This window comes from Quercus lobata, chromosome 10 (assembly GCF_001633185.2).
Source record: "Quercus lobata isolate SW786 chromosome 10, ValleyOak3.0 Primary Assembly, whole genome shotgun sequence".
Taxonomy (NCBI): Eukaryota; Viridiplantae; Streptophyta; class Magnoliopsida; order Fagales; family Fagaceae; genus Quercus; species Quercus lobata.
The window spans coordinates 64158515-64185298 of record NC_044913.1 but is presented as its reverse complement, the minus strand read 5'-3'; the positions used below and the strand labels follow the sequence as shown (position 1 = coordinate 64185298).

General features: G+C 35.2%; 2 protein-coding genes and 1 long non-coding RNA gene across 4 annotated transcripts; 1 reads left to right on the top strand and 2 right to left on the bottom strand.

The window, feature by feature from the left end:
* Nucleotides 1-346: 346 nt before the first annotated feature.
* On the top strand, nt 347-1385 carry LOC115965224. Its single transcript, XM_031084398.1, has 2 exons — nt 347-936; nt 1055-1385. The coding sequence occupies exons 1-2, from the start codon at nt 347-349 to the stop codon at nt 1383-1385; spliced, it is 921 nt and encodes a 306-aa protein (XP_030940258.1).
* A 4788-nt stretch (nt 1386-6173) lies between these two features.
* On the bottom strand, nt 6174-13420 carry LOC115963213. Of its 2 annotated transcripts, none has more exons than XR_004085746.1 (9): nt 13107-13420; nt 12314-12410; nt 11602-11696; nt 11151-11239; nt 10903-11024; nt 10249-10299; nt 8624-8736; nt 7516-7774; nt 6174-6665 (listed from the first exon to the last, which is right to left on the bottom strand). It is a non-coding gene; the product is annotated as an uncharacterized LOC115963213 (long non-coding RNA). The 2 variants fall into 2 exon arrangements; XR_004085747.1 differs by having other exon boundaries at nt 6174-6636.
* A 208-nt stretch (nt 13421-13628) lies between these two features.
* LOC115965223 (putative disease resistance RPP13-like protein 1) lies at nt 13629-25941 on the bottom strand. Its single transcript, XM_031084397.1, has 6 exons — nt 25832-25941; nt 17064-17367; nt 15385-16822; nt 14463-14841; nt 13784-14378; nt 13629-13733 (listed from the first exon to the last, which is right to left on the bottom strand). The coding sequence occupies exons 2-6, from the start codon at nt 17361-17363 to the stop codon at nt 13629-13631; spliced, it is 2817 nt and encodes a 938-aa protein (XP_030940257.1). The 5' UTR covers nt 17364-17367; nt 25832-25941.
* Between the last annotated feature and the right edge of the window lie 843 nt (nt 25942-26784).

Sequence of the window (26784 nt, the reverse complement as noted above, 5' to 3'; positions counted from 1 at the left end):
AATCTGAAAACACCCATATCCTCAAACACTTCAATCCCTATCTCTAGTTTAGACGCCAACTGCCCCTCCCCCCCTCCCCCCCCAAAAGGAAAATTACCAAGAAAGAGATTGAGCACTTTGCAAAGAGACTCAAGAAGACTGCTGATAGCCTAGAATACTTCATAGTATCAGAAATAGAGAAGCTACCTCTCAGTCCTTCCAAGATTTAGGGCCAACCTCTAAAAAGCAGAGCAAGAAGAGTCAAAAACCAAGCGAATCAACTCTCCCTTTCCCCATCATCAAGTTATAAATCAGCTGCTATATCAACGGCCGAGGAGGCGGGCCTTATCATGCCTCCAATGGCGCCATGATAATCTTTGGATGGAATTGTCGTGGTATCTGTAACGCCGTGATAGTTCGAGCCCTTAAGGCTCAAATAAAAAGTTCAAAGCCCGATTTCATCTTTCTTTACGAAATGAAAGCTTCCAAAGAACGCATGGATCAGGTGATGAACTCCCTCAATTTCTCTTTCAATTTTGTTGTAGATGCCAAAAGATTAGCCAGAGGCCTTTGTTTAATGTGGAAATCTGGTTCTGTAGTTAAGCTTGTTGATTTTAATAAAGATTTGATTGCTGTAAATATTTCGGATACTACTTATGCATGGAATTTAGTGGGCTTTTATGGCCCTCCTTATGCAGTCAAGAAAAGGAAGGCATGGGAAAATCTGGTTGCCTTCTTTCGATGCCCGTGGCTTTGTTTAGGTGACTTCGACTACACCCTCAATGATGATGAATCAAATGGATGCAAGAAAGGGAGACCCTCCTTCAACAACTTCCTCCAAGAGCTCATGTTTAATACAAGCGCTATAGATTTAGGTTTCTGTAGTAATCAATACACATGGGCCAAAGGAAAATGGGGGCAATGCAGCTATAAAGAAGAGGTTGAACAGAGCTATCTGTAGTATTTCGTGGAGACTCGCCTACCCTAAAGATAGTGTCTCTCATCTCGAAGCAATTTAATTGGATCACGCTCCCATTTTGTTTGTCTCAAACTCGACTGAGCCCTTTGCACATAGGCCATTTCATTTTGAAGTGGCATGGATTAGAGATCCAGGGTGTTATGATATAATTAACAATGCTTGGAACCAAGACTCCTTTGGCACTGATTTCACAAGGCTCTGTCAGAAGCAGGAAGCCACGAGAAGGGCTCTTTGCACATGGAATAGGAAGGTGTTTGGCCACTGCCAGGATAGAATTGGCACGCTTCTTAGCAAAATCAAAGAAATCCAAACTAAAGAGGGCTCCGATCACAATGAAATAGTGGAAGCTAGTCTCCAAGCAGAATTGGCAGAATGGACTAGGAGTGAGGTTTTGTGGAGGCAAAAATCAAGGGAATTGTGGCTTTAATATGGTGAGAGGAACACTAAGTTTTTCCACCTTTCCAAAATCATCCAAAGACGCAGGAACAATATAGATAACATCAAAAATAATAATGGGGACTGGATCTCATATGCCAAGCTGATTAGGAAGTATTTCCATGATGGATTCAAAGAGCTATTGATGGAATAAGAGGTCTCATTTCCATCCAACTTGGAAGACCTCATTCCACATGCCATCACTGAGTCAGAAAACACCCTCCTATCTGCTATACCCACCCCTGAGCAAATCAAGGATACACTTTTTAATATGGAGGATCAAAAGGCACCCGATCCAGATGGGTTCCCTGCCTAAGGAGATAAGCAGCTCACTTATAGTACTTATCCCCAAGATGCAATGTCCCACCACCATCAACAACTTCAGACCTATAAGCCTCTGCCACATTGTTTACAAGGTCATTTCCAAGCTTCTAGTTTCCAAATTAAGACTTCTTCTCCATAAGCTCATTTCCCCAACTTAATCAGCTTTCATCCCCGAAAGGTGGATAATAGAGAATCAAGTGATTATGCAAAAGGTGCTGCATAGTTTCAAGAATAGAAAGATCAAATCTGGCAACATGGCCATAAAGCTAGACCTTCAAAAGGCCTATGATAGAATGAACTGGAGCTTCATTAAAGAGGTGTTGCTGAGATTCGGGTTTAATGAAACATTCACCTCTTGGATCATGGCCTGTGTGACCACAGTATCATTTAAAGTCCTAATTAATGAAGGAAAATCTGATCAGTTCAAGCCTGGCAGAGGTGTAAGATAGGGTGATCCACTGTCATCATACCTGTTCATTCTAGCTCAGGATGTTCTATCCAGACTTCTTGATCGAGAATTCCATCTCAAAAAATTAGTGGAGTTAAAGCCAATTTAAATGAGCCAGCCATCACACACGTCATGTACGCCGACGACATAGTGCTTTTCTCTAAGGCAACAAGGATGGAAGCCAAGGCCATCAATGAATGTCTCGACATGTACTGCAAGTGGTTAGGCCAATGCATTAATAGGAGCAAATCTGACATATATTTTTCCAAGCATACTCCAAGGTAGACAACAAGAGGCATTAAACAAATAGTCCATATGAAAGGCCTTAAGGACTCCATTTACCTAGGAGCACTTATGTTTCTGTCCAGATCTCCCTCCAAAGATTTCAGCTATCTACAAAAACAAGCTTGAAGCTAGGCTATTGGGTTGGAGAAGCAGGACCCTTTCATGGGTAGATAGGAGTACATTGATTTCATTAGTGGCCCAAAATCTCCCCAACTACACCATGTCCTCATTCAAGGTTCTTAGCAGCATTTGTGACAAGTTGGATGTATTAACAAGGCATTTTTGGTGGAAACCAATCAACCAAGATGACAAATTCTTGGCTTTAAAATCATGGGACAAGCTTGGCTATCCCAAAGATAAAGGTGGGCTGGGTTTTAAAAAAGCGATTGTATTCAATAATGCCCTCCTTGCTAAGTTGGCCTGGATGATTGCGTCAATGACAGTCTTTGCATGTCGCTTTTAAAAGCTAAATACAAAGTTAGACAAGGTTCGTTATATGCAAACAGGCCAAAAATCTACTCTCCAATATGGAATGCCATTGAGGATACCAAAAGCATTATAGTAAAGGGCGCTTGCTACCAATTAGGTGATGGCTCCTCTATCAATGTGTGGAATGACCCGTGGGTTCCGTGGCTCCAAAATTTCAAACCTAAACTGAGATTGGATCCCATAGCAGAAACCCCCTTAATGGAATCACAATTGATTGATCATGACTTGCATACGTGAAATACAAATCTGGTAAACCACATTTTTTACGCCCAAGTTGCTCAAGCTGTCCTTTCCATAGCTATCCTAACTAGAAATCAACCTGATACACTCATCTAGATACCCGATCCTAAAGGTAAGTTCTCTGTCAAGTTTGCATATCGCATCTCCACTTCCCACATCCACACAAACCCGAGTCCTAACATCAAGTGGATGAAGCATTAGAAGATCAAGGCCCCAAAACGCATTAAAATGCTCCTATGGAGAATCAGAACCAATGCACTAACTACATATGAAAATTTAATGTGAAGGTCGATCATCCAAAACTTGGGATGTGTGTTATGCAGCCAAGCTTTAGAATCCTCCACCCATTTGTTCATAAACTGCCCATTTGCTAGAGGAATCTGGTTTGCTAGCTGTTGGGGATTTAAGCCAGAGGAGCATGCTATCTTATCATGTGAAGAACTGATTAACATACTGCTTGACCCCCTCTTGGCCCCTGATCATCTTGAGAAGCATTAGAGCATTCCTTTAAATATGGCATTCATTCTGGATGAAATCTAGAACATAAGAAACCAAGTCATATTCTCGGGCATCCCTGCCAACCCAGTGGAGTCCATAAGGAATATCAATCAAAGGTTGACTGAGTTCAAGGTGTTGTGGTCCCCACCATGTCCTCTAGAGAGCCCTCATCCTACACCATGCTGAGGTTGGCAACCTCCCTTCCCTAGTTGGATCAAGCTAAATGTGGATGCTGCCATCAATTCAACTTCCCTACACATCACTTATGCTCTACACTCCAAGCTGAAGCATCCGCCATCTTTTGGGCTGTTCAGTTAGCTAAAGCTGAAGGATGGCACCAGATTGTCATTGAAGGAAATTCCAAGATATGCTTGGATTCACTCAACGCCCCTCCATCCACCCTTATTGGGAGATTAGTGCTATTATTAGTAATATCCTTCTTCTATTAGAATTTTTTAGGTCTTGTCTATTTTCTTGGGTCAAGAGAGATTGTAATGCAACCGCTCACGTTGTTGCAAAGCTCTCCATCAATAGTGTTCAGTCCTTTTGTTTCAATAAACACAACCTACCAGTTGTCCTCTTGGATGCTTGTAAGGTAGACTGCGGTGTTCCTTTTTCTCTGAATATATAATATTGACGATTATAAAAAAAAAAATCCCATGGGGTCACACCTTGCTCTCAACTCTTTTCCCAACCATATGATATGAGTTAACATACAACAAAATGAGTACTGAACAACCAAACAAATCACATTCCATCCATAGTACAATATTATCTAAATGTGTGCAATTTTCACATTTTTGCCATATTATGAGGCACAATAACATTGATACAAACATAAACTTATAACTCAACCAAGTCATTTTTATGTTCATAGGACCCATTATAAATTATAATAGAAATACAAAGTTAATACAAGAAAGAACCAAAACCCAGCAGAAAAAATTCACATCTTTTAAACAAAATTGACATACCCATTTGACAAAACCATCTTAAAAACCCAAAAAAAGAAAAAAAAAAAGGTTTTTGGTTGGTACTAGTAGATTCCTTGTGTATGAGTTACACTCTTTGACTTTCATCTCTTTTCTCCATCCTCCTCAGTTTTGAACCATGAATCCCAGCGTTTTTGGACGAAACGGTCTGTATGATTGATGGCAAGTTTCAAAACGGTATGAAGGCCATGGCTTATGTGTGACTCGGTAAACGTGAGAGTGGAAGGGATTGGATTGCATTGTAACCAAAGCCCAAATTGAGAAACTGCGCTTTCTCCCATTGGCTATCTATCAATTTGTCATGACAAGTCCATTGTCCATAATCCATAATCCATACCCAAGTGAAGTACACACCCCAAGCCCACTTGAGGGTTTTTTTTTGGTCGATTTAGCTGAATCCAAGCCCTTGACCCTTTTATCCAAACAAGTTATTTTTTTGGATCCTTATTCTTATTAGAGAAATGATATGTCTACAACATTTTTACAACAAATCCTAAGTGGAAGATTGTTATTGGTTGTTATTGTTGGGGCAAATTTGAACCAATAACAACTAACCACCTGTGATTTGTTGTAAAAATGTTGTAGACGTAGCATCTCTCTTCTTATTATCCTTCTTCAATTCTCAAAAAAAAAAAAAAAAAAAGGATTAGACTTCAATTCTCATTTATTAAATGCAAATAATGCTTCTCAATTGGATTACAAATAAACTGATATTGATAAAATATGCTAACCTATAATTCAAATTCAAAAAGGGGAAAAAAAAAAAAAAATCTGAAAAACTAACTACTAAACTTTTCCTAGAGAAAAATCTAGTCAAGAAATCAGCTATAAAGTTTGAGAAAAAGATTTATGAATCAGCTATAAAGATTTATGTACATGTGTGTGTATGTCTACTTCTAGAGTATAAAAAACCATCAAAGATCTTTTTCCATTTTTGCATCTTGTATATAGTGCCATGAGATTTAAGTGTTTTTTTTTTTTTTTAAATGCCTCATTTCAGTCAGATTATCTACAAATAATAAGTCAGAAGATGAGTGTAGTGCAAGCTCTTTCTCAGAAACGTACAAGCAATAAGAATCAGTCCCCATATGCAGGTAATTAAAAACAAAAATCAATGAACTGATAAAGAAAGAAGGAATGAAATGAGGGCAAAGTATGTGTCCTTATTCAGATGGAAATGGAACAAAGTCACAAACCATGATGATTCCCACTAGGTTCACTTCACCAAGAAGCATACATTATGATAACACAAAGAGTTCAGTTGCCTACATCATGGCAGCCAAAAGTTCTAATGATCCTTTTATAAGTTTATCTTTCAAATGCAAACAAAATGGTAACTCAAAATTCAAATGGAGGCACGGAGGGGTGACATTGAAGTGAAGTTTCCTCTTGCATTTGGTTGAAAAATATTTCCTATACCACATATGCATCATAATAGCCAATTAACTCAACACAGAATTATTTCCTTTTTCCCTCTTTGTACTAATTTAATGGATATTTCAGATAAATTAGCAAAGCACAATAACAAATATAAATAAAAAAAATTCAGCAACAATCCGTAATCAAGACACCAAATTTTTACGTGGAAAACCCTTCAATGAGAAGGGAAAAACCACAGGACCTAGTCTAGTAAAATCTTCCACTATAAAATATGGGTTTACAACAATCTTCTCTAGAACAAATGCCAGCTACTGAGACAACAAAAACATGCTGTTCTTGGATTACAGCAAATATTTATCACACTAAAATACCAACAGTAAAAAGAAGAAAAGATCCCACCACGTGGGCTTTAGCTCCAAGCAAACAGAGAGGAATTTAAAGTAACACCAATCACCAATCAACACGAAGCTCTCTTCATTAAGAAATTCCATCAAAATTAGAGTTGAATTTGATTTCAGCTTGAAAGTATCTGGTTTTGTAGAAAATTTCTCTAAAATTTTCTTGTCTCATACACAGCAACTTTAGTACTACAAAATTTTCAATGAAGATAGCACAACTGCAACAAGCAGATCAGAATTGAATATTAATAAAGAATATGAAAACATAAGTGGATGTGATAATTCAAATGAAATCCTAAAAACTTAATTTCTGAGAAATATTTGATATACAAAAAGAAATCCAACCATCATGGAAGAACCACAATAAAATAGAGCTAAAATTTGAAGATACACAAAGCTATGCAGTAAAATATGTTAAATGAATATGAATGAATGGTTTGACATTAAACTCTTTGGATATCATTAACCTAGGAATAAGCTGAGTAGAGAACAAATCATGAATAGTTTAGACAACTTCAAAGCGAAACAACTAACAAGAGGTTTGAGAGAACATACCAGTTTTAAATGATTTTGACCTTAGAACAGGATGTATCAAAGGTTTATCTTAATCAAAGGAACATGGAAATCATAGACCCTTTTGTGCTAAACTACATAACCTCTGATTGGGACAATGAAAGATCATTGGTATTTGTTAACGCAATGAGCCAGTTACACCATAAGCAGATTTTGTGGCTTCTTGCAAATGTATAGCTCATGTATGAATGATAGGTTCTCCAGTTACGATAGAAGATATTCTCACTATTTGGTTATGTGATTTTCAAAAATGTTAGTATAGTGTGTTCAAGTAGATGAAGAGGAGATAAAAGATTAGGCCATCCACATATATAATAGCCTATTTTTCACTATTGACATGTAATTGACTAGAGAGAAGATAGATTCTTTTACTTTTCCTTTTATATTACAAGAGAATTTCTCCCAAGTGCGAGATTTTAATTGTGTTGTTGTTGGTAAAGTAAAAGAACTAGTTTATGTAGGATGCTTAAACCATGATGGCATGATTGGAATTACCTTGGAGAAGCTTCAAAGAGGGACTGGTAGGAGTTTTTAGTATTGTCACCATATCTTTGCATGCAGTCAAGTAGAGCAATTGTCATAGTGTATTTATGCCATCAGATATATGTTGGTTTTGTTGCTCCTTTTATCTCCTATAGCAGAGAAAGTTAAGACAGACGAATGATACTCAAGCATTGGCTTACGGATTCTTGCATGGTTCTGGAATACATGCATTTGTGCACATAAGCATATATCTGAACTTTATAGCTGTTTCCTGGATGCAATTAGCAGGCATATTGAGTCCTCAAATAAACATATGCAGCAGATGTGATAGCTAGTGGTGGATATATAGAGAGACTGAGAAAGCATAAGGTTCTAGCTTTTCATTTTTAAAATAAAATCAGAATATGACAAAAGCATATACAAAATGCTGTTTCTTAATATTTGATAAGAGCCATTATTATTAGAAAACTAACAAGTCAAAACATTATAGTGAAGACAATGCAAAAGTAACAAGTAGACCTGAATTTCCTATGTAAAATAAAACCAAAAAACCTTGAGGGAATAGTTTGAAACAAAAATTTGAAGCTAATATGCTATGCAGCAGAAAATGTTGCAGCAAAAAACAAGTTTGACACAAAAATTGAAGGGAAACTTCTTTAAAATAAGTGGATAAGAAATATGGTAAATTAATTGTAAAAAGAACTAGTTTATTCCAAAATGAAATGTTGGAAAAAAAAAAAGGACCTTTGAGAGGAAATACGAATTTAAGATTATTTTGAGCTTAAAATAGGAATCAGATGTTTATCCGGATATTTGGGACCACTCTTTGCTGAAGTGCATGACTACTCTAATTGGGATATGAGGGATGACCAAAATCTATATATAGTATACTGTATACAAACAAAAAATTTACTAATAATAATAATAATATATGAAATGGAAAGAAGGAAAAAGAATCAAAAGGAATCATATTAGGTTTCGTTAGAAGAGAGAAATCAAATGAAAAGAAGAAGAGATTCCTACAACTCACAAATTTCAATGAAACAATTAGATTGGAAATTTGGAACCAATTCAAGCTTTAGTTCTTCATTTAGCTCTTCATGGAAAGGGAATGCACCACCTGCTTTGCTGGTAGGTAGTAGCACTCTTGTTCCAAAACTTCAGTTCTTGAAGAGATAAAAAGTTAACCCGGCACCAAACAATCGTGAAGCGTCCTTGACATTGGAAAAGTATCTGCTGATAAAAAAGAAATTACTGGTGACATTTACATGAAAAGAATTGTCAAGTGCTGCTAATTATGGGTTATAGAAATCATAGACATAAAGAATACAGTATCATAATCAAATATAAATTAAACAAAATAGAGGTAGAATAGAATAAAAATAAGTTTATTCTATTTCTTTAATGATATTAAATAATTAGTTTATTTCTCTGTTTCTCAAAAAAAAATATATGGAGAAAGAGATTGTTCAGATCATATAAAAAATATATACATTATCAAATATTATATTCAATCATTGATATCATATGATATATTAATAGTAATCCTAATTACCTAATCTCTGCATCAGTTCTCAAGAAGCTCAACAATTGTTACTACTCTTAATTCCTACATTTTGTAATGACTTGATCTGAGCATGCATGTACAATAAAATGAACAAAAAAGGTGGCTCTTTTGGTTATATCAGAGGCTATATATAAAATTGGATCTATATAGTGGTAGACATCAAATTATTTAAACCATTTATTTAGACAAGATAATATAAAACCAATAGCATGAGAGACATGTTACCAAAATAAAATATATGCTTGAAAGACATGACTCTATTTATTTGCAAACAGATAGATGCAACAAGAGGAGGAGAGCTAAACTTTGGGAATTCAGAAGAGTAGGATAAAGAAAAGAAGTAATCGTAAAGAAACTTATTGTTAATTTTTAAAACCAGTGCAGACATTAATTTTATGTGGTTAGAAAGAAGTAATTATAACTCCAATTTGCTAATACAATATATATATATATATATAAAGAAATTGCAGTTGCATTCAAATTTGATGGCTTGACTGGTATTTGACTCTTTAAATTAATTAAACAACAGCAGTAATTTTTATGTTACATATATGTAATTGTATTGACTTGACTAGTGTTTTCAGTAGAATTATTCATGTGAAAACGAAAGTTTGTAATGGTCGATCCAAGTGTTTTCCTTTATTCTCTCCCTCTATAATAGCTAAATGCCAACGAGTGTGAAACTTTGCTAAATTTTTTTCCCTCTCTCAATTATTAAAACAAGCAGCCACCAATTTACCACTTTGCAGAAAGAAGATGGTTATTTATTTTTTGGAAAATTCTTCTTTTACATTGTGCGGTACATTGTAAATTTACATTGTAAACACACAAAAAGTGACAAATGTTGTACATATTTGCAAAAGGTGGTAAATACTAAATATTGTACACTTTTTTGCAAATGTATAACATTTGCTACTTTTTGTGTGTTACACATTGCAAATATAAAGGTCCTTTATTTTTTATTTGTATTTCTAAATTTGGGTTCCAGACTTGAAAGTTGAAAATTATGATATGTGGACAACTGGACATCAGAACTTAGTGAATGCCATAGTCGTTGAGCCTAACATGTTACACGCCTATCATTTTTGGATTCTATAAGGTTATATTCATTCCTATCTTGAAAATTTTAGAAGATTTCCAACTATAATTAATATGGCAGCCTGCAAGGACTCTGTTACCATAAACGTCTACCAGTATGATCTTCCCATTTGCCAGCCAAAAAGGAATTCCTGTACAAACATAACAGATTTTAACCGTGGGTCAAAACACTGGAAACCATAGTTAGTAAAGTACGCATACTATATCGCATATCGAACGTATATATATATTTTAAATAAAACTCCCATTTGCCATAAAAATAAAAAATACTCTGAAAAATACAAGTTTTTTATAATTAAACATATTGAACACGTACTAAACGTTTTCTGTATCATATTTGTACAAAAATCTTGAAATTAAACATATTAAACACGTACCTTATATTATAATCTTGAAATTTTTCTTTACCTAATATTTGTATACAGTCAAAGTAAGGAACCATGGCATAACCTCCTATTTGCCAATAGAAATGTTGATATTTGTCTATAATTTGAATTATTAGATTTTATTTCCATATAATAAACAAAAAATAACATCATTTGAAATTGATAATTGTAGGAAAAAAAATAACGATTTTTGTACCACCCCACCTCTTCTGGAACTTAATTTTCTGTTTTGGCAGTGGTTTGAACCTGATAAATGCTATCTCCTTTGGTTGAGTTAATAAACTATTTTTTCAACCAAAAAAAGAGTCAATAGCATAGAGACGTGTCAAAGAGGCCAAGAGAACTTACTAAATTAGGAGTAGCTTGCAGCTAGGTAGATGCAGTCAATGTTGGGAAGAATAATAGAAAGAGAATTGAAAAAGTAGTAGTCCGCGATCAGTAGATTAACAGCAGTGGATGTGAAGGAAGATCTAAAACCAACAATGAAAAGAGGAACAATACATTCATATCTAAATCAAAAATGAAAAAGATAAAAAATAATTATAAAATAGGAAGAACAAAGAAGCAACCAGTCTCAGGATGTAATTGAAACTCACCAGAGATGAGAATGAAAGGGGCACGTTATCTCTCTCTCCCTCTCTCTCTCTCTCTCTAGAAGAGCTCTGTATTTTCAGTTCTGTTGTTCCTGGCAGCACAAAATTCTTTCATGGTTCATGACTCATGAGAGATGGACAAACTACAATTCTTATTTCTTAATTAATTCACCAAATCCGCAATTTCTTAACACTAAATATTCATTTTAGTCTTTATTTTTTTTGAGACAAATATTCATTTTAGTCTTAATTGCCAGTATGACGGAGAAATTTAGAAATTAGAAAATAAAACCTCCTCCTTAAATCTTAATTTACGTTCATGTTGGTATCAAGAGATAAAGACAACACTCTAAAGACAAGCATTGCTTATTCAAAGGTAACTAGTAAAACACCAGTTTGAATTAAATTATATATACGAATCCCAACTGGGAAAAGAGAAAACCTACTTAAGTACCTTGGCATCAGTTCTAATCAAGTTGGTTATTTCCCAGACACAAACATCTTCTGAGCTTCACAAGTTAGCCTTAAAATTCTAATTTGGGCAGGTCCCTTCAAAAGGTAAAAAAAAACACATAAATAGAAATATATTAGAATGATAAAACACCTTCAGTGCTGTCTGAAACTTTATACGAAAGTGAGTTAAACTTTGCTTGCACTAGTAGAACAGGGAATCACATAACTTCATGGACCAGTAAAACTCAACTCTATTTTCCAACAATAAATTCACCCTTATAAATATAGTAAACAAAAATTTGAAAAGATGAAAGACAATTGCTAAAAATCAGAAAAAAAAAAAAAAATTTTAATTACTATACTATTGGCAACTTTCGCAAATGATTGCAGATGATATCTAATTTTGAAGAAGAAGAGTAGAATTTTTCAAGTGTTGCCACGGTGGTTGGTGAGATTAATGTCAACTATTTATTTCAAAAGACATTAAACCAAATTGCAACATTTATAAATTTCATCAATGGCATCCAATTAAGTATTCATACCAGGAGCAATTATGAATCATTGAACTCACCCATTACGGATATAAGAGAATAGAAGAGGATATAGGGTAGTATGAGTAGACTAACTGAGCTTTGAACTGAATTGAGTTTGGTAAATGACCAATTATGAAGTAAATTATGTACATATAATTCAAATGGTAAGAGAAAGAAAACCTGAAGTGCCTTGGCATCAGTTGTCATCAAGTAAATTAGATGCAAATGTCTTGCCAGCTTCCTGAGTTAGCCTTAGAAATCAGAGTAATCTGGCTGCCTTCAAAAGGTAAAAACCATATATTAGAACCATCAACACCTTCAGTGCTATTTGAAATTTTAATTTAAATTTTGCTTGCACTAGTAGGACTGGGGATCACATAATTTCAAGGTCACTCCAGTAAAACTAAACCCCCCAACCCAAACGGAAAATGAAAAATCAGCAATACCTTCACCTGCCCAATTTCTCATTCTTATGCAACTAAACTCCATATTCCCACAATAAATTCACCCTCATAAACAGAGCAATTACAACCCAGTGCAAATCAACAGCATCTACTGTCAAGTTTTAGACAGCCCCAAGTAAAAGAACTGATCCATGAACTCTTACAGTATCAAAATACTGAGCGAAATAATGATTATGTGGACATAAAGAAGGCTCTAATAGTGCTGAATTCAATATTCAAAATTTCCCAATGTCCAAAAAAATTCAGATTTGAAAAATTTGCAGAAAGAAATAGGCTAGCAAACAGAAATTCGATAGCAGCAAGACAATAGGTAAAAATAAGAAAAAAATTTGAATAGCAGCAAGCCAATTGGTAACCATTACAAAAATTTTAATTAGACTATTCTTTTCTCAAATGATTTCATAAATAGAAAAAGAAGAGTTGGATTTTTCAAGTGTTACTAGAGTGGTTGGTGAGATTAATTTTATGCCAAGATCGATTAACCTAATAAATTGTATGAATAAACTTACCCACTATTCTTGAATCTGGCAAATGGAATGTGGTCAATCTTGGACCGCTCATTGTCTTTCAAATTGGGGCAATGATAAATCTCCAGCATTTTCAATTGGGTGAGGCGTCGCATGGCTTCCTTGGTGGGCAGATGCACCAAGTTCCAGCAATCCACAATATACAGCTTTTGAAGAGAGGAAAGATTGCCCAACCACTCTGGCAAAGCTCCGATTTCATGAAATCCCTCTATCCACAGAATTTTAAGGGCAATGAAGTATCGAATTTGGTCCAGGAGATAGTCACACCATGTTAGCTGTAGCTTTTGGAGGGAGGGGTGAATGGAGGTAGAAGGCAGACAATCCCCATTCTCCAAATATTGTAACCCACTGGACCGGACACCTGGCAATGACCTCAGCATAGGACAATTATCTACTACCAACTTCTGAAGGGAAACGCAGGTGTGCAGTGAGTCTGGCAAATCTCTCAGTACAGTACAGTAACTTAAGGTCAACTCCTCAAGGCAAGGAAACACAAACAACACCTCATATGCGGTTGTCAACTCCTTTGCATCCTTCCACTCTTCTAGGGAATCCATCCTCTCCAATTTGAGTATTCTCAATGTCGGAAATAATTTTGTAGTAGTACTTCTGTAACTCCCATCACTGCAAAAGTAAAACTCACTTCCTATACATCTTACCTTCCCCATTCCTCTTATTTTAAGAACCCTAAGACAGGGTAATTGCCCCAGAGTGGGAACTTCTTCACATTCCCAACAATTTCTCAAATTGATCTCAATCAAATTGTGATATAGCGAAGACAAACCAACAACCCGCTGGGAGGGGTGAATGGAGGAAGTAGAAGAAGAAGGCAGACGACGACAATCCCCATTCTCCAAATATTGTAACCCACTGGACCGGACACCTGGCAATGACCTCAGCATAGGACAATACTCTACTACCAACTTCTGAAGGGAAACGCAGGTGAGCAGTGAGTCTGGCAAATCTCTCAGTTTAAGACACTTATATAAGGTCAACTCCTCAAGGCAAGGAAACACAAACAACACCTCATCTGCAGTTGTCAACTCCTTTGCATCCTTCCACTCTTCTAGGGTTTCCATCCACGTCAATTTGAGTATTCTCAATGCCGGAAATAATGTAGTAGTAGTATTTCTGTAACTCCCATCACTGTAAAAGTAAAACTCACTTCCTATACATCTTACCTTCCCCATTCCTTCCATTTCAAGAACCCTAAGACAGGGTAATTGCCCCAGAGTTGGAACTTCTTCACATTTCCTACACCAATATAATTTGATCTCAATCAAATTGTGATATAGCGAAGACAAACCAACCCATGATGGGAATTTCTTTCCAACATACCCTTCGATTGTTAAGCTTTTCAAATTTGGGTGAGGCTGGAGGCCTTCCAACACCTTTTCATCTTCATCATCAGAATCGTAATAATCTTCATCATCAGGAACGTAATAATCTTCATCATCAGAATCGTAATAATCTTCATCATCGTAATAATCTTCATCATCAGGAACGTAATAATCTTCATCATCAGAATCGTAATAATCTTCATCATCAGGAACGTAATAATCTTCATCCCAGTATAATCCCAAGTTGAATATTTCCTTTTCTTTTAATTTTGCACTTTTGGCTTCTTCCTCATCTTCCACCATCTCTAGATTGTATATGTTTATTTCTCCTCTGAGATTCTTTAAAGCTCCCAATTCTGTAATCCGATAACCATCCTCTGATCCCACAGCAAAAAATGGCAATGTTTGAAGGCAAGTCAACCGCCCCATATTTTTAGGTGTTTTTATACAATTAATATGAATATGTCTTAAGTTAATCAAATTGCTTAGGTCTTCCGGAAGCTCTATTAAACGGTCTTCAATACTTAAAGTTTGCAAATTGTATAGTTTAGTGATGGATTTTGGTAATTCTTCAAGTAAGGAGTCTGAGATTTGAAGAAGCCTCAAATGTATTAATTGCTCAATTGAATCTGGCAACTCCTTTATACTATCCCCGAATAATTTTAAAACGCGTAAGCATTTAAAATTTGATAATATGATGTCAAAGTTGAAATTTTCTAAAATTAATGTGCGCAATTTTGTAGAATCAACTTCACTAAATGAACTTCCTAGTGTTGATTTGCCATCAAGTCGGGCAAATAAAGGTTGTATGCTACTACCATTATCCATTGAATCTCCCTCCGAGATTAGAGTTTCAAATTTTGAAATAGAGAGTGCAAAGTCATGCACCAAATCATGCATTTTGCAGCTAATAATATTACCGTAGGCATCCTTTCTAGCATTTTGGAAAAAGGAAGTGGCCAACAAAATATTGAAATATATGTTACCACTATCTTCCATCTCCATATTAGCTTCTTTAGCTAGTAGGAACCCTTCAGCCATCCAATACTGAATTACTTCATCCTTTTTCATGTCATAATCTTTAGGGAATATTGCACAATATGCGAAACATCGTTTTAAAGATGGTCTTGGAAGATGATCAAAGCATAACTTAAGCACAGGAAACATATCACTATTATCTTCATCCAACAAATCCCAAATTTTATTATTTTGAATCTCCAGCCATTTGTTTTTATCAAATTGAAAGCACATTGTTCCCCCTAAAACTCTTGCAGCCCATGGAACCCCTCCACATCTTTTAGCAATTTCCCTACCAATAACCTCCAAATCTAAAGTTAATGGACTTCTTCCATCTATGAGTGTTCTTTTTTTCATTATAGACCAACAATCATCTTTTGATAACTTCTCTAAGTGATGTGGGGGATGATGTATCTTCATGATTTGCCCCACATTATCACTACGGGTTGTAACAACAATATTATTTCCTGTATTAGAATTGAACTCTAATAAGTAACCTTTTAAAGTATCCCATTTCTTAGGATCTTCATTATGCACATCATCAAGTATGAGAAGATATTTCTCCCCCAAAATTTTTGCACATATTTGACGTACTTCATCATATGCACATAAATGATAAATCAAGTCTTCTCTAAGAGATTTAAGAATCTCTCTTAAAATCCCTTCAACATCAAAATTTTTACCGACATTTACCCATGCTAGTACATCAAAATGTTTCTTTATCAGTTCATTGTTATACACAAGTTTTGCTAAAGTTGTCTTTCCAATACCTGCCATACCCACTATAGGAAGAACAAAGAGTTGATTGCTTGAACTAATAAGTAAGTTTACTATTTTTTTGATATCTTGTTTTCTTCCTACAACTTCTGAATCATTGAGGAGGGAGTCTATATTCATGTCCAAGCTAATTTTGGGGATTGAATTCACCATCTCCATTCTAAGACCAAAGTCAGCTACATCATTCACAATTTTATCCAACGATTGTTTGATGGCCTTAACTTCATCAAAATTGCATAATGAAAAGTTACATACCTGATCCATCATTTGATTTTGAATCCGTACCTTTTGCCAAAAACTCTCATAGCTAAACTTGTCTAGCACATTATCAGCATCATAAGCTACATTTCTAAGCTCAGTTAACCAAATCCCCATAGACTCATCACTTGATTGCCTCTTTTGAGCATCACCTAACACGAATTTAATCTTGAATAATGTTTCAAGAAGATCCACCTTGAAACTCAAATCAAAATTGATATGCTCAGTGGCAAGTGAAGACACATGGGCTATTAGTCTGTCGATAACATCATTGAGGATAATTTCAGCCCTATATTCTTCCTTACCCTACAAAGAGAATGGAAATATTTGCAAAGGGTTAAAAAGTAGGGAAATGTTTATTTCACATCTGTTGTTGCACACAATCGTGCACGCACACTTTTTGCACTGAAATCTGAAGTCAGATTTCAGTGCAAAAAGTGTGTGCAGGGTTGTGTGGAACCACCGGTGTGTACTAATATTTATCCTAAAAAGTATTGGAACTGTTAGAAATAAACAACTATGTATAGAGTTGGGACTAGAGAATCACCTGGTTGACAATTTTAATTGTCTTAGTTTTTGGTTTTGAAGCTGAGGTTGATACACTTTTAAGTTTTTTGTTGGTCCCTTGAGTTACGTGAGCTTCTCTTTTTTTTTGGGTTGCTTGAGCTTTTTCTTGAACATCTTGAGGCACGGCATTACATGCCTTTATGTCATGACCTGGAATTCCGGCCAAATGTGCTTTAATCCTTGATGCACCTCCAGGAAAATCTTGTTGACAATAATTACATTTGAAACGGCCATTTTCATTCTTAGCATGATCCCAAAATTGATCTCTCTGTCTACCCATATTTCTTTTTCCTTGCAATAAATAAATAACACAATATCAAAATCAGATATAAATTAATTCAGATAAAAATTAGTGATATAATATAGTAATCCTAGAAGAGCGAGTTCCTTCTATTCAGCAGCTTCTCCGAAATGGTCTATCCTCTTGATATCAAACTAAATTTATCCTTATATTTTTTTAAGTCTGTCTCATGTTCGATCATGTTAACAACTAGTATAGCCCTCCTCAGTCTTTGTTAGTTGAGGACATAGAATTAGATGGAAGGGGTTCTGCTGCCTTGCGCTGTGTTAATCAAAATATTAATTCAGCCAAGAAATAAAATAGAAAAGCGAAAAAGAAAAGAAAAAATAAATAACAATACAGGTTTCTAGAAACTATTTTCTGAAAAGTCCTTAGTTTTGTGCTTCCTCTCTCATTAAGTTGTAATTTATATTTCTTATTAATTCACAATTGTTTCCTCCAAATTTATATTTGTTATCAATTTGATCTTTATACTTTAAATTTAGCCAAATTTCGATCTTCTTGTTTAAGAGTTAGTTCAATTTGGTCGTTAGTACTTAGCACTGACACTGTCACTATTATATGTTAAACAACATTGCAAATGTTTAAAGCCTAAATAAATCAATCTCAAACTGATTTTTTAAAGCCTACATTGCAAGTGGTACTCAACGTCAGAACTGATTTTTTATTTTTTATTTTGCTCCAGTTTAAGAAAAAATAAAAACATTAAAGAAATCTCATTTTGTTAATTTTCTTTTTATTCCAAGTTTTTAATTTTTTTATTGCAAACATAACAAAATTAAGTCCTTGATTTTATTCTTTGTTTCCCAACTTGTAATTACTTTGACTTATTTTTAAAATTTTGTTAGGTTCTAAAGACTTAAGATTTTATGTATTTAGAACTCTAATGTGTATTGTTGGCAAACCATGATCAAAACAATGTGTTTAGAAGTGTTTTAGTCTTGCTCAAAGTTGTGCATTTATGTAAAGTTGGAATCGAGCTGATGCAGGAAAGCATTATGCATTTCGGCCTGGCTCGATCGATCGAAGCTTAGGCTCGATCGATCGAAACTCGGGCAGAATGTTTTTCTGCAGAATTTTCCAACTCAGCCCTAGTTGTTTTAAAACGTTTTTAGGGTTTCTTATTTGTCCTAAGTATAAAAGGCAAACCCTAGTCACGTTTTAGTATTGCTCATATTGCGGTTTGTGTAAATCTCTTGTGAGATCTAGAGGAGCTTTCCTTTACACAAACTTAGGGTTTTCAAGGAGAAGATTTATCTACACCTTGATGATCAACTCAGTTGCTGTCATTGAAATTTAAAGAAAACACAAGCGGGTGTGCTTGTATCTGGTGGTGAATCCAAGAAAGAAGGAGTCCGTGGATTTGGAGCTTGCACGTGGTCGTGTCAGTAAGTTCTACTGGTTGGTAGCAATAAGAAGTCGAGCGTGGGGGCTTGTAAGTCTTATTGTATGAACTTCGATTATTTTAAGATAGTGGATTCAAGTTTACCTTGAGGATAGCTAGGTCAAATCCTCCCCAAGTTTTTACCGGTTTGGTTTCCTGGGTGATCATATCTTGTATTATTTATTTTTTCGCTGCTTTGCATGATATGATCTTTATTATTGTGATAGCCTAGATTTGTTAAAATAGACTAAGTAATAACTTGGTTAATTACCTAGGTTAAATCAATTATTTTTAAGGGGTCTAAAAACTATCAAGTGGTATCAGAGCGGGTAGCTCTTTGGTTGTTGATATTTTGATCACTGAGCTAATCCTTAACCCCTTTGTCATGGAACATGGACATTCTCTAGTTATTCCTCCTCACTTTGATGGGAATAATTATGCTTATTGGAAAGTAAGGATGAAAGCATTCCTGAAATCTATTGATGAGAGAGTGTAGAACTCCGTTGAATACGGATGGGAGAAGCCCACTACTCCTGTTAGTGAGTGGGAAACTTCTCAAAAAGAAGCAGCTGCGTTTAATAGCAAAGCTATGAATGCTATCTTTAACGCTATTTCTATGGAAGAATTTAAGAGAATCTCTAATGTTGAGGTTGCTCATACTGCTTGGAATATCCTCTAGACTATGCATGAAGGCACAAAGGCTGTCAAAATAAATAAATTGCAGCAATTGACTTCTAAATTTGAAAGCATTAGGATGTCTGATGATGAATCTTTTGATGAATTCTATGCTAAATTGAATGATATTGTTAATTCTGCTTTTAACTTGGGTGAAATCTATGATCAACCTAACATTGTTAGGAAGATACTTAGATCTTTAACTGAAGACTTTAGACCCAAAGTGACAGACGTTACTGAAAGTAAGGATGTGGACTCCATCCCTGTTGATGAACTTGTAGGATCTCTTCAATCTTATGAGTTGGATCTACCCAAAACTACCAAATCCAAATCAATGGCTCTTAAGTCAGTTGATGATGTTGAAGGTGGTGGATTTGATGATGAGCTCTCTGCTACAGAGATTGCTTACCTTGCCAAGAACTTTAGAAACTTTCTCAGGAATAGTAACAGAAAGGTAAGATGCACAAACACTGCTGAACCTAGAAACTTTAGGAAGCATGATCCCACTAAGGTTAACAATAATGATAAACCTAGAGAAAAAGTAGGTCAATCTTCTAATAATTCTTTGGGTTCTCAGTGTTTTGGATGTCAAGGGTATGGTCACATGAAATCTGAATGTCCTACCTGTTTGAAGTCTAAGGGAAAGGTTATGGCTGTAACCCTTAGTGATGGTGAAGTTTCTGATAATGAGTTTGATTGTGATGATGATGGAAACTTCATTGCTTTCACCGCTACTGCTATAGTCGATGAAAGTATATTTGTTGAAGAGAACCCTTCTGATGGGGAGCTCTCTAAAGATGCAGATCTTCAAGAGGCCTATAATAAACTTTGCAAAGTTGCTGCAAAGAATGCTATGAATGTTGAACTTGGCCTGAAAAAAAATGAATCTCTTGAGCTTGATAAGAAGAATTTGCTTGTTAAACTGTTTGATGCTAATGAACTTTTGAACAATGTGAAAATTGAGAATATGCTTTTGCTTGATAAAGTTAAATTTTTGGAACTTGATTTATCTGTTGCTAGATCTGCTAGTTTTAAACTTGATCAAATGTTGAGTGTTCAAAAGTCTTCTTCTGACAAAACTAGATTAGGTTATGTTGAAAGCATCTCTGTGTCTGCTCCCCATTCCATAAAGTTTGTTCTTTCATCTTCTTCTGAACCTTCTGTGAGTGAGATTGTTAGTGAAACTGTCAAACTCCCTGTGAGTGAGGTTGTCAAACCCATAGAAGTTTCATCATCTAGGAAGATTAGGGTTGATCTGAAAGAGTCTAAGTCTAAGAAGTCTACCCTATCTAAGGACAAGACACATGATAAACCTGCATGGGTTTGTCACTTTTGTGGAAAGTCTGGACACATTCGTCCTAACTGTTACAAGCTGCAAGCTGCAAAGAGAGCAAACAAACCAAAAGTACCTGTGCTTCAAGCACAAGATCCTATGGTACTTATTGGTGAATTGGTAAAGGCTTTAAACCTTTATTCCAATCCTGAAGTTGGTAATCATTCCCATGTGAATAAGAACTCCAATGCTCATGGTGCATCTAAAAGGTTTTGGATGCAAAAGACTCGAATTAACTGAGTCTTTCTGACATGGTCCTTGTGCTTCATTACTCTACCCTTTGTGACCATTGTTCTTTGGTTTTGTTTTTTTTTTTTTGTTTTCTAGGATTTGCATTGCATAACATTCATGCATTTCATTCTAGGTGTTGTTGTTTTTTTTTTATTTTTTTTTAAATTTTTTTTTAAAGGAAGAAAAAGGAAGCAAATTTTGTTTTGTACTATTCTTCTTGGTTTTTTTTAGAACAAGGTTGGTCAATTTATTTTCACATAACATGTCTTTTGTACCTTGTTTAGCTTTGATGAGCTTACTTATTGCACTTTACTAGTTGAAGCTTTGTAGTGCATGTTGTGTGGGAAAGATGTTTATGGTTTTTGATTACTTGTCTTAATCTTGAAGTCACATGTTTTTGAATGTTGGACTTGAACTTTTAGAGAAAGCATAAATAACCATCTCACCACTGTTCACTAGCCAATCATGAACACCTTAGTGCATATCATAAGATTTTGTGCTCGAGAAAGTGTAGCACATGCACAAAAAGAACATAAGGTGAAGCCTCGGTAAAAGTGCTTAATTCTTAAAATCTAATTGGTGTGTACTATTAGGCTTGATGCCAAACTCACATAAACTTAAAATTGGAATGTATATTATGAGGCATAAATACAAGAAACTTACATGATTGCAAGCTTATGATCTAGGAGATGTGGGAGTTATATGATGTAACTCTTTAGGTGATAGTCTCTTTTAAATTCTTTGTGATGAATTTTGTAGACTTTGTGATTGATTGCTATTCACATATCACCTCACATGTATCTCAAGCTTTTGCTAGTTGCACACACTACACGAGTTACTCTTTGCTAAACTTTGTACATGTTATTGTGTGTGTTTATGGTCTGACCAACCAAGTTTTGAAAATACTTTGAATTATGTGCAAAATTAATTTGTTGCTTGAAAATTTATGGAGAATGCAAGAAATTTTATCTTTGGGAAATTTGGGCTTAAAATTCTTGTTTTTGAAAATCACATCATCACATACTCATGCATTTTGTTCTTAAATTTCAATGCTTTGAGTTGATTCTAGATTTTTGTCAAAAAACTGTGTTTTTCCTCAAATTTAGTGAGCCTCTGCCCATTTTGATTGATCCATTCTATTTTTTGATCAATCGAAAATTTTTAAATGTGTTTGAGAGAGCCTCTGACTGTTTCGATCGATTGAAACTGATTTTCGATCGATCGAACGTTTTTCAAATTGTTTTGTTAAAGTCTCTGTCTGTTTCGATTGATCGAGGCTGATTTTCGATCGATCGAAACTCGTGAATCATGTTTTTTAAAAGTCAGATTGGACTTTTTCAAAACTTTTCAAACTTTCCTCTCTCTCTCCGACTTGGCTAGGCTCCACTAAGGATTTTTTGTCGTTTTCCTCCGAAATTTTTGCAAGGTTTTTGTCTCCCAAGGCCGGTAAGACCCTTATACCCTTCCTTTTGCATTTTATTTCATATTTTCATGCATTATCATGGGTATTTTCGGCACTTTTCAATTTTGGGGTTTTTGATGTTTCAAACCGTATTTTGTGAAATTGATCATTGGGTTTTTGTTCTAGGATGTTATAATCATGATCCTTGTGGTTTAATTTGATCAATTTTGTGGTTTGTGAAAAATTGAAAATTCTAGGGTTTGTAATTGATCCGATTTGGGGATTTTGTTCAAATTGGGTTAAATTGATGAAATTGGCTTGATCAATTAATGTAATTGGTCATTATTTTCTGAAATCTATCTTGTAAGATGATCAATTAGTCAATATCTTTCAAATTGATCAAGTGGTTTTCCAAATTTTGAGGTTTTTGTGTTAATACCTCTATGTTCAAGCCAATTTTGTGAATTTGAACTTATTTGGACTTAATTGCACTGCATTAGGACATGCATCATGCCATTTAAATTGTTCATGCATCATATAGATTTTGTTCTATATTTTTTTTGTGCTAACTGCAGTCTGCCCTTGGTATTTTTTTTGTTTTTTCTTTGTTTTGTGTTTTGGTCCTTATCCTAGCACCATGCCTTGGAAAACTAGAGCCCATAGGACCCCTTCCACTTCCTCTGTGTCTCCCTCTAGGAGTGAGGTGTTTAGGAATGATAAGAGCAGAGAGGCCTTTGATACTTTGAACTGTAAGCGTAAGATTTGGGCTGAGCGTGTTGTGGTTTTAGATGAGCTTGATCCGGCCATTAGGGCTAACTTTGAGTCTAGAAGTTGGTTGCCTCTCTTAGAGATAGATCATCCACCCCCGACCGCCCTGATTAGAGAGTTCTTCTCGAACCTCTCTTGCCACATCTATGATTCCAACACCCTTGTTAGGAGTTGGATACGAAGTGTTGAGTTCACCATTACCCCTCAGGTAGTGGCTGAGGCTCTTGGGGTTCCGGTTGTTCGGGAGCCTGACTATCCCTATGATGAGTCGCCCTCCTTAGATGTTGTCATGTTATACATCACTGGGTCATCTATTCAGTGGGGTTTTGATCCTCGGATCACGTCCGCTGAGCTTACCGAGACTACCTATCTTTTCTTTAGGATAGCGTGTCATTCGTTGTGGCCTATTTCTTACTTCCACACCATCCCTCTAGAGCGATGTGTGTTTTTGTATGCTTTTGTTTCTGGTGCATCGATCAGTTTCCTTCATCTGTTCCTTCGTTCTTCGAATGAGGTTCATAGGAGTTCTATCATAGGGCATGCGCTTATTCATCCTATTTTCATTCATAGGATTTTGTTCTTTTTAGGTCTAGATGGTTTTCCGTCTGGTGAGCCTGTGCATATTGTTGCTCCCATAGGTGCCACCTTTCTTAGACAGAGGGCTGCTCACTTGCGAGCTGTTCCTTCACGTCTTAGGGGTGAGTCATCTGGTGCTGTTCCCCCTCCTCCCTCTTCTACAGGTGCTGATTCTGCTGAGACATCGGGTGCTGCTGCTGCTGCTGATGCTGATGTTCCTCTACCAACTACTTCAGATGATTCAGACATTCGACGTACGTTGGATCATGTCTTGACCGTTCAGGTGACTCATGGACAGATTTTGGTGGACGTGCTCGATGAGATCTGTGCCTTGCGTGCGGAGTTGGCACAGTTTAGACCACCTCCCTTTTGATGATGGTGTTTGTTTGCCCTTTGGCATTCCGTCGCAAAAATGGGGAGTACTTTGTAGAGTTTTTGTTTTCAGGGGGAGAGTATTTCTTTGGTTGGAGCTTGTGGAGTTTAGATTGTATCTAGGTGCTTCACTTTGTTTTTTACCTTTTTAACTCTTGCCATGTTTTTGATGGGATATTCATGTTAGGGGGAGTGTTGTTTTTCTTATATGTTTCTTGTTTCAAACTATTTATTGATTTATATTTATGAGTTATTCATTGATATATATCTTTATTGTGTGTTGTTTGAAATCAAGAATTTAATTTGTTTACTTGTATTTTTTTCACACATGCGGTTATGCATTTTGTTTAGTGTTTCAGGAAATATACAGGCTGATTCAATTGAGCTGTTGTCTACACTTGCAACTGATGGATAGTAGTTAAGATTGAATTTGTTTTATGAGCATTATTTTTGTAAAGGGCTTTTATTTTGTAAACTTTGAGCTTCTAGTTGTGTTTTGTCACGGATTGCCAAAGGGGGAGTTTGTTAGGTTCTAAAGACTTAGGATTTTATGTATTTAGAACTCTAATGTGTATTGTTGGCAAACCATGATCAAAACAATGTATTTAGAAGTGTTTTAGTCTTGCTTAAAGTTGTGCATTTATGTAAAGTTGGAATCGAGTTGATGCAGGAAAGCATTATGCATTTCGGCCTGGCTCGATCGATCGAAGCTTGGGCAGAATGTTTTTCTGCAGAATTTTCCAACTCAGCCCTAGTTGTTTTAAAACGTTTTTAGGGTTTCTTATTTGTCCTAAGTATAAAAGGCAAACCCTAGCCACGTTTTAGTGTTACTCATATTGCGGTTTGTATAAATCTCTTGTGAGATCTAGAGGAGTTTTCCTTTACACAAACTTAGGGTTTTCAAGGAGAAGATTTATCTACACCTTGATGATGAACTCAGTTGCTGCCATTGAAACTTAAAGAAAACACAAGCGGGTGTGCTTGTATCTGGTGGTGAATCCAAGAAAGAAGAAGTCCGTGGATTCGGAGTTTGCACGTGGTCGTGTCAGTAAGTTCTACTGGTTGGTAGCAATAAGAAGTTGAGCGTGAGGGCTTGTAAGTCTTATTGTATGAACTTCGATGTTTTCAAGATAGTGGATTCAAGTTTACCTTGAGGATAGTTAGGTCAAATCCTCCTCAGGTTTTTACCGGTTTGGTTTCCTGGGTGATCATATCTTGTGTTATTTATTTTTTCGCTGCTTTGCATGATATGATCTTTATTATTGTGATAATCTAGATTTGTTAAATTGGACTAAGTAACAACTTGGCTAATTACCTAAGTTAAATCAATTGTTTTTAAGGGGTCTAAAAACTATCAAATTTTATTTCTTGTTAACACATATTTGGATTAAGAAAAAACCCATAATTTTTAAATTAATATAATTAAAATATATTTATAAAAGATAAAAATAATTTTATTCTATTTGTTTAAAAATATTTAAAAAGAAAAAAAGAAAAGAAAAAAGAAGAGAGTTCACATCATATAAAATGTTAAAACCAATTTATCAATATAATATTCCCTTAGTGATACGATAAACAACTCAGATTTATATCAGAATCAGTCCTCAACCATTGTTTCCTTCCTTTGGTTGTGTTAATAAACTATTTTTTCAACTAAAAAAAAGTCAATAACATAGAGACAAGTCAAAAAGGCCAAGGGAACTTACGAAAATAGGAGTAGCTTGCAGATAGGTAAATGCTGTGATCGTTGGGAAGAATAAGAGAAAGAGAAAGAACTAGTCCTCAAATGGTAGTTTACCAGCAATGGATGTGAAAGGAAGAGCTGAACCCAACAATGAAAATAAGAATAATTTATTAATATCTAAATAAAAAATTAAAAAAATAATAATAATACTAACTAATTACATAAAATAGGAACGAAGAACGAAGAAGCACACGATGTCATTGAAACTCACCGAATATTAGAATGAAAGTTGAAGTTAGAGTTACAACTTTCCTTTGTATGGACAGTTTACACTCAATACTTTCATTTTTTCCACATAATCAATCACAGAAATATATGGGTTCTTTTTTAACTGAATCTGACTTATTCATAAATAGCCAAGTTATTTAAAGCCTTATCTTTATGAAGGTATTGCGTGTAAACTCCATGGGATTCAATTTTGGATACTAAAACAAACTCAAAAAATTAAAAAAATTTATCAAATATTATATTCACTGAGAGATATGATAGTACATAATTATTATAATCACCTAGTCTCCGCATCAGTTCTCAAGAAGCTCAACAATTGTTACTATTCTACATTCCTTCATGCTGTAATGACTAGATTTGAGCATGTACAATAAATTAAGATAAAACGTTGCTCTTTTGGTTGTTTCACAGGATAGAGAATTGGCTCTAATGGATTAATCCTAGATGAGTATGCTTTAAACGTTACAGCTCCATACTCTGTCTATCTTCTCGATATTATTAGACATCAAATTCATTAATTTTTTCATCTTATTTTAATTGTTGTGTTAATAAACTATTAATTTAGCCAAGAAATATAAAATCAGTAGAATGAAGGACATGTTAGAGTGCACTTACTGTATTAGTTTTTGCAAACAGGGAAATGCAGCCAACGGATGCCAATAGAAAGTGAAGAGGTTAAGTCTGAGA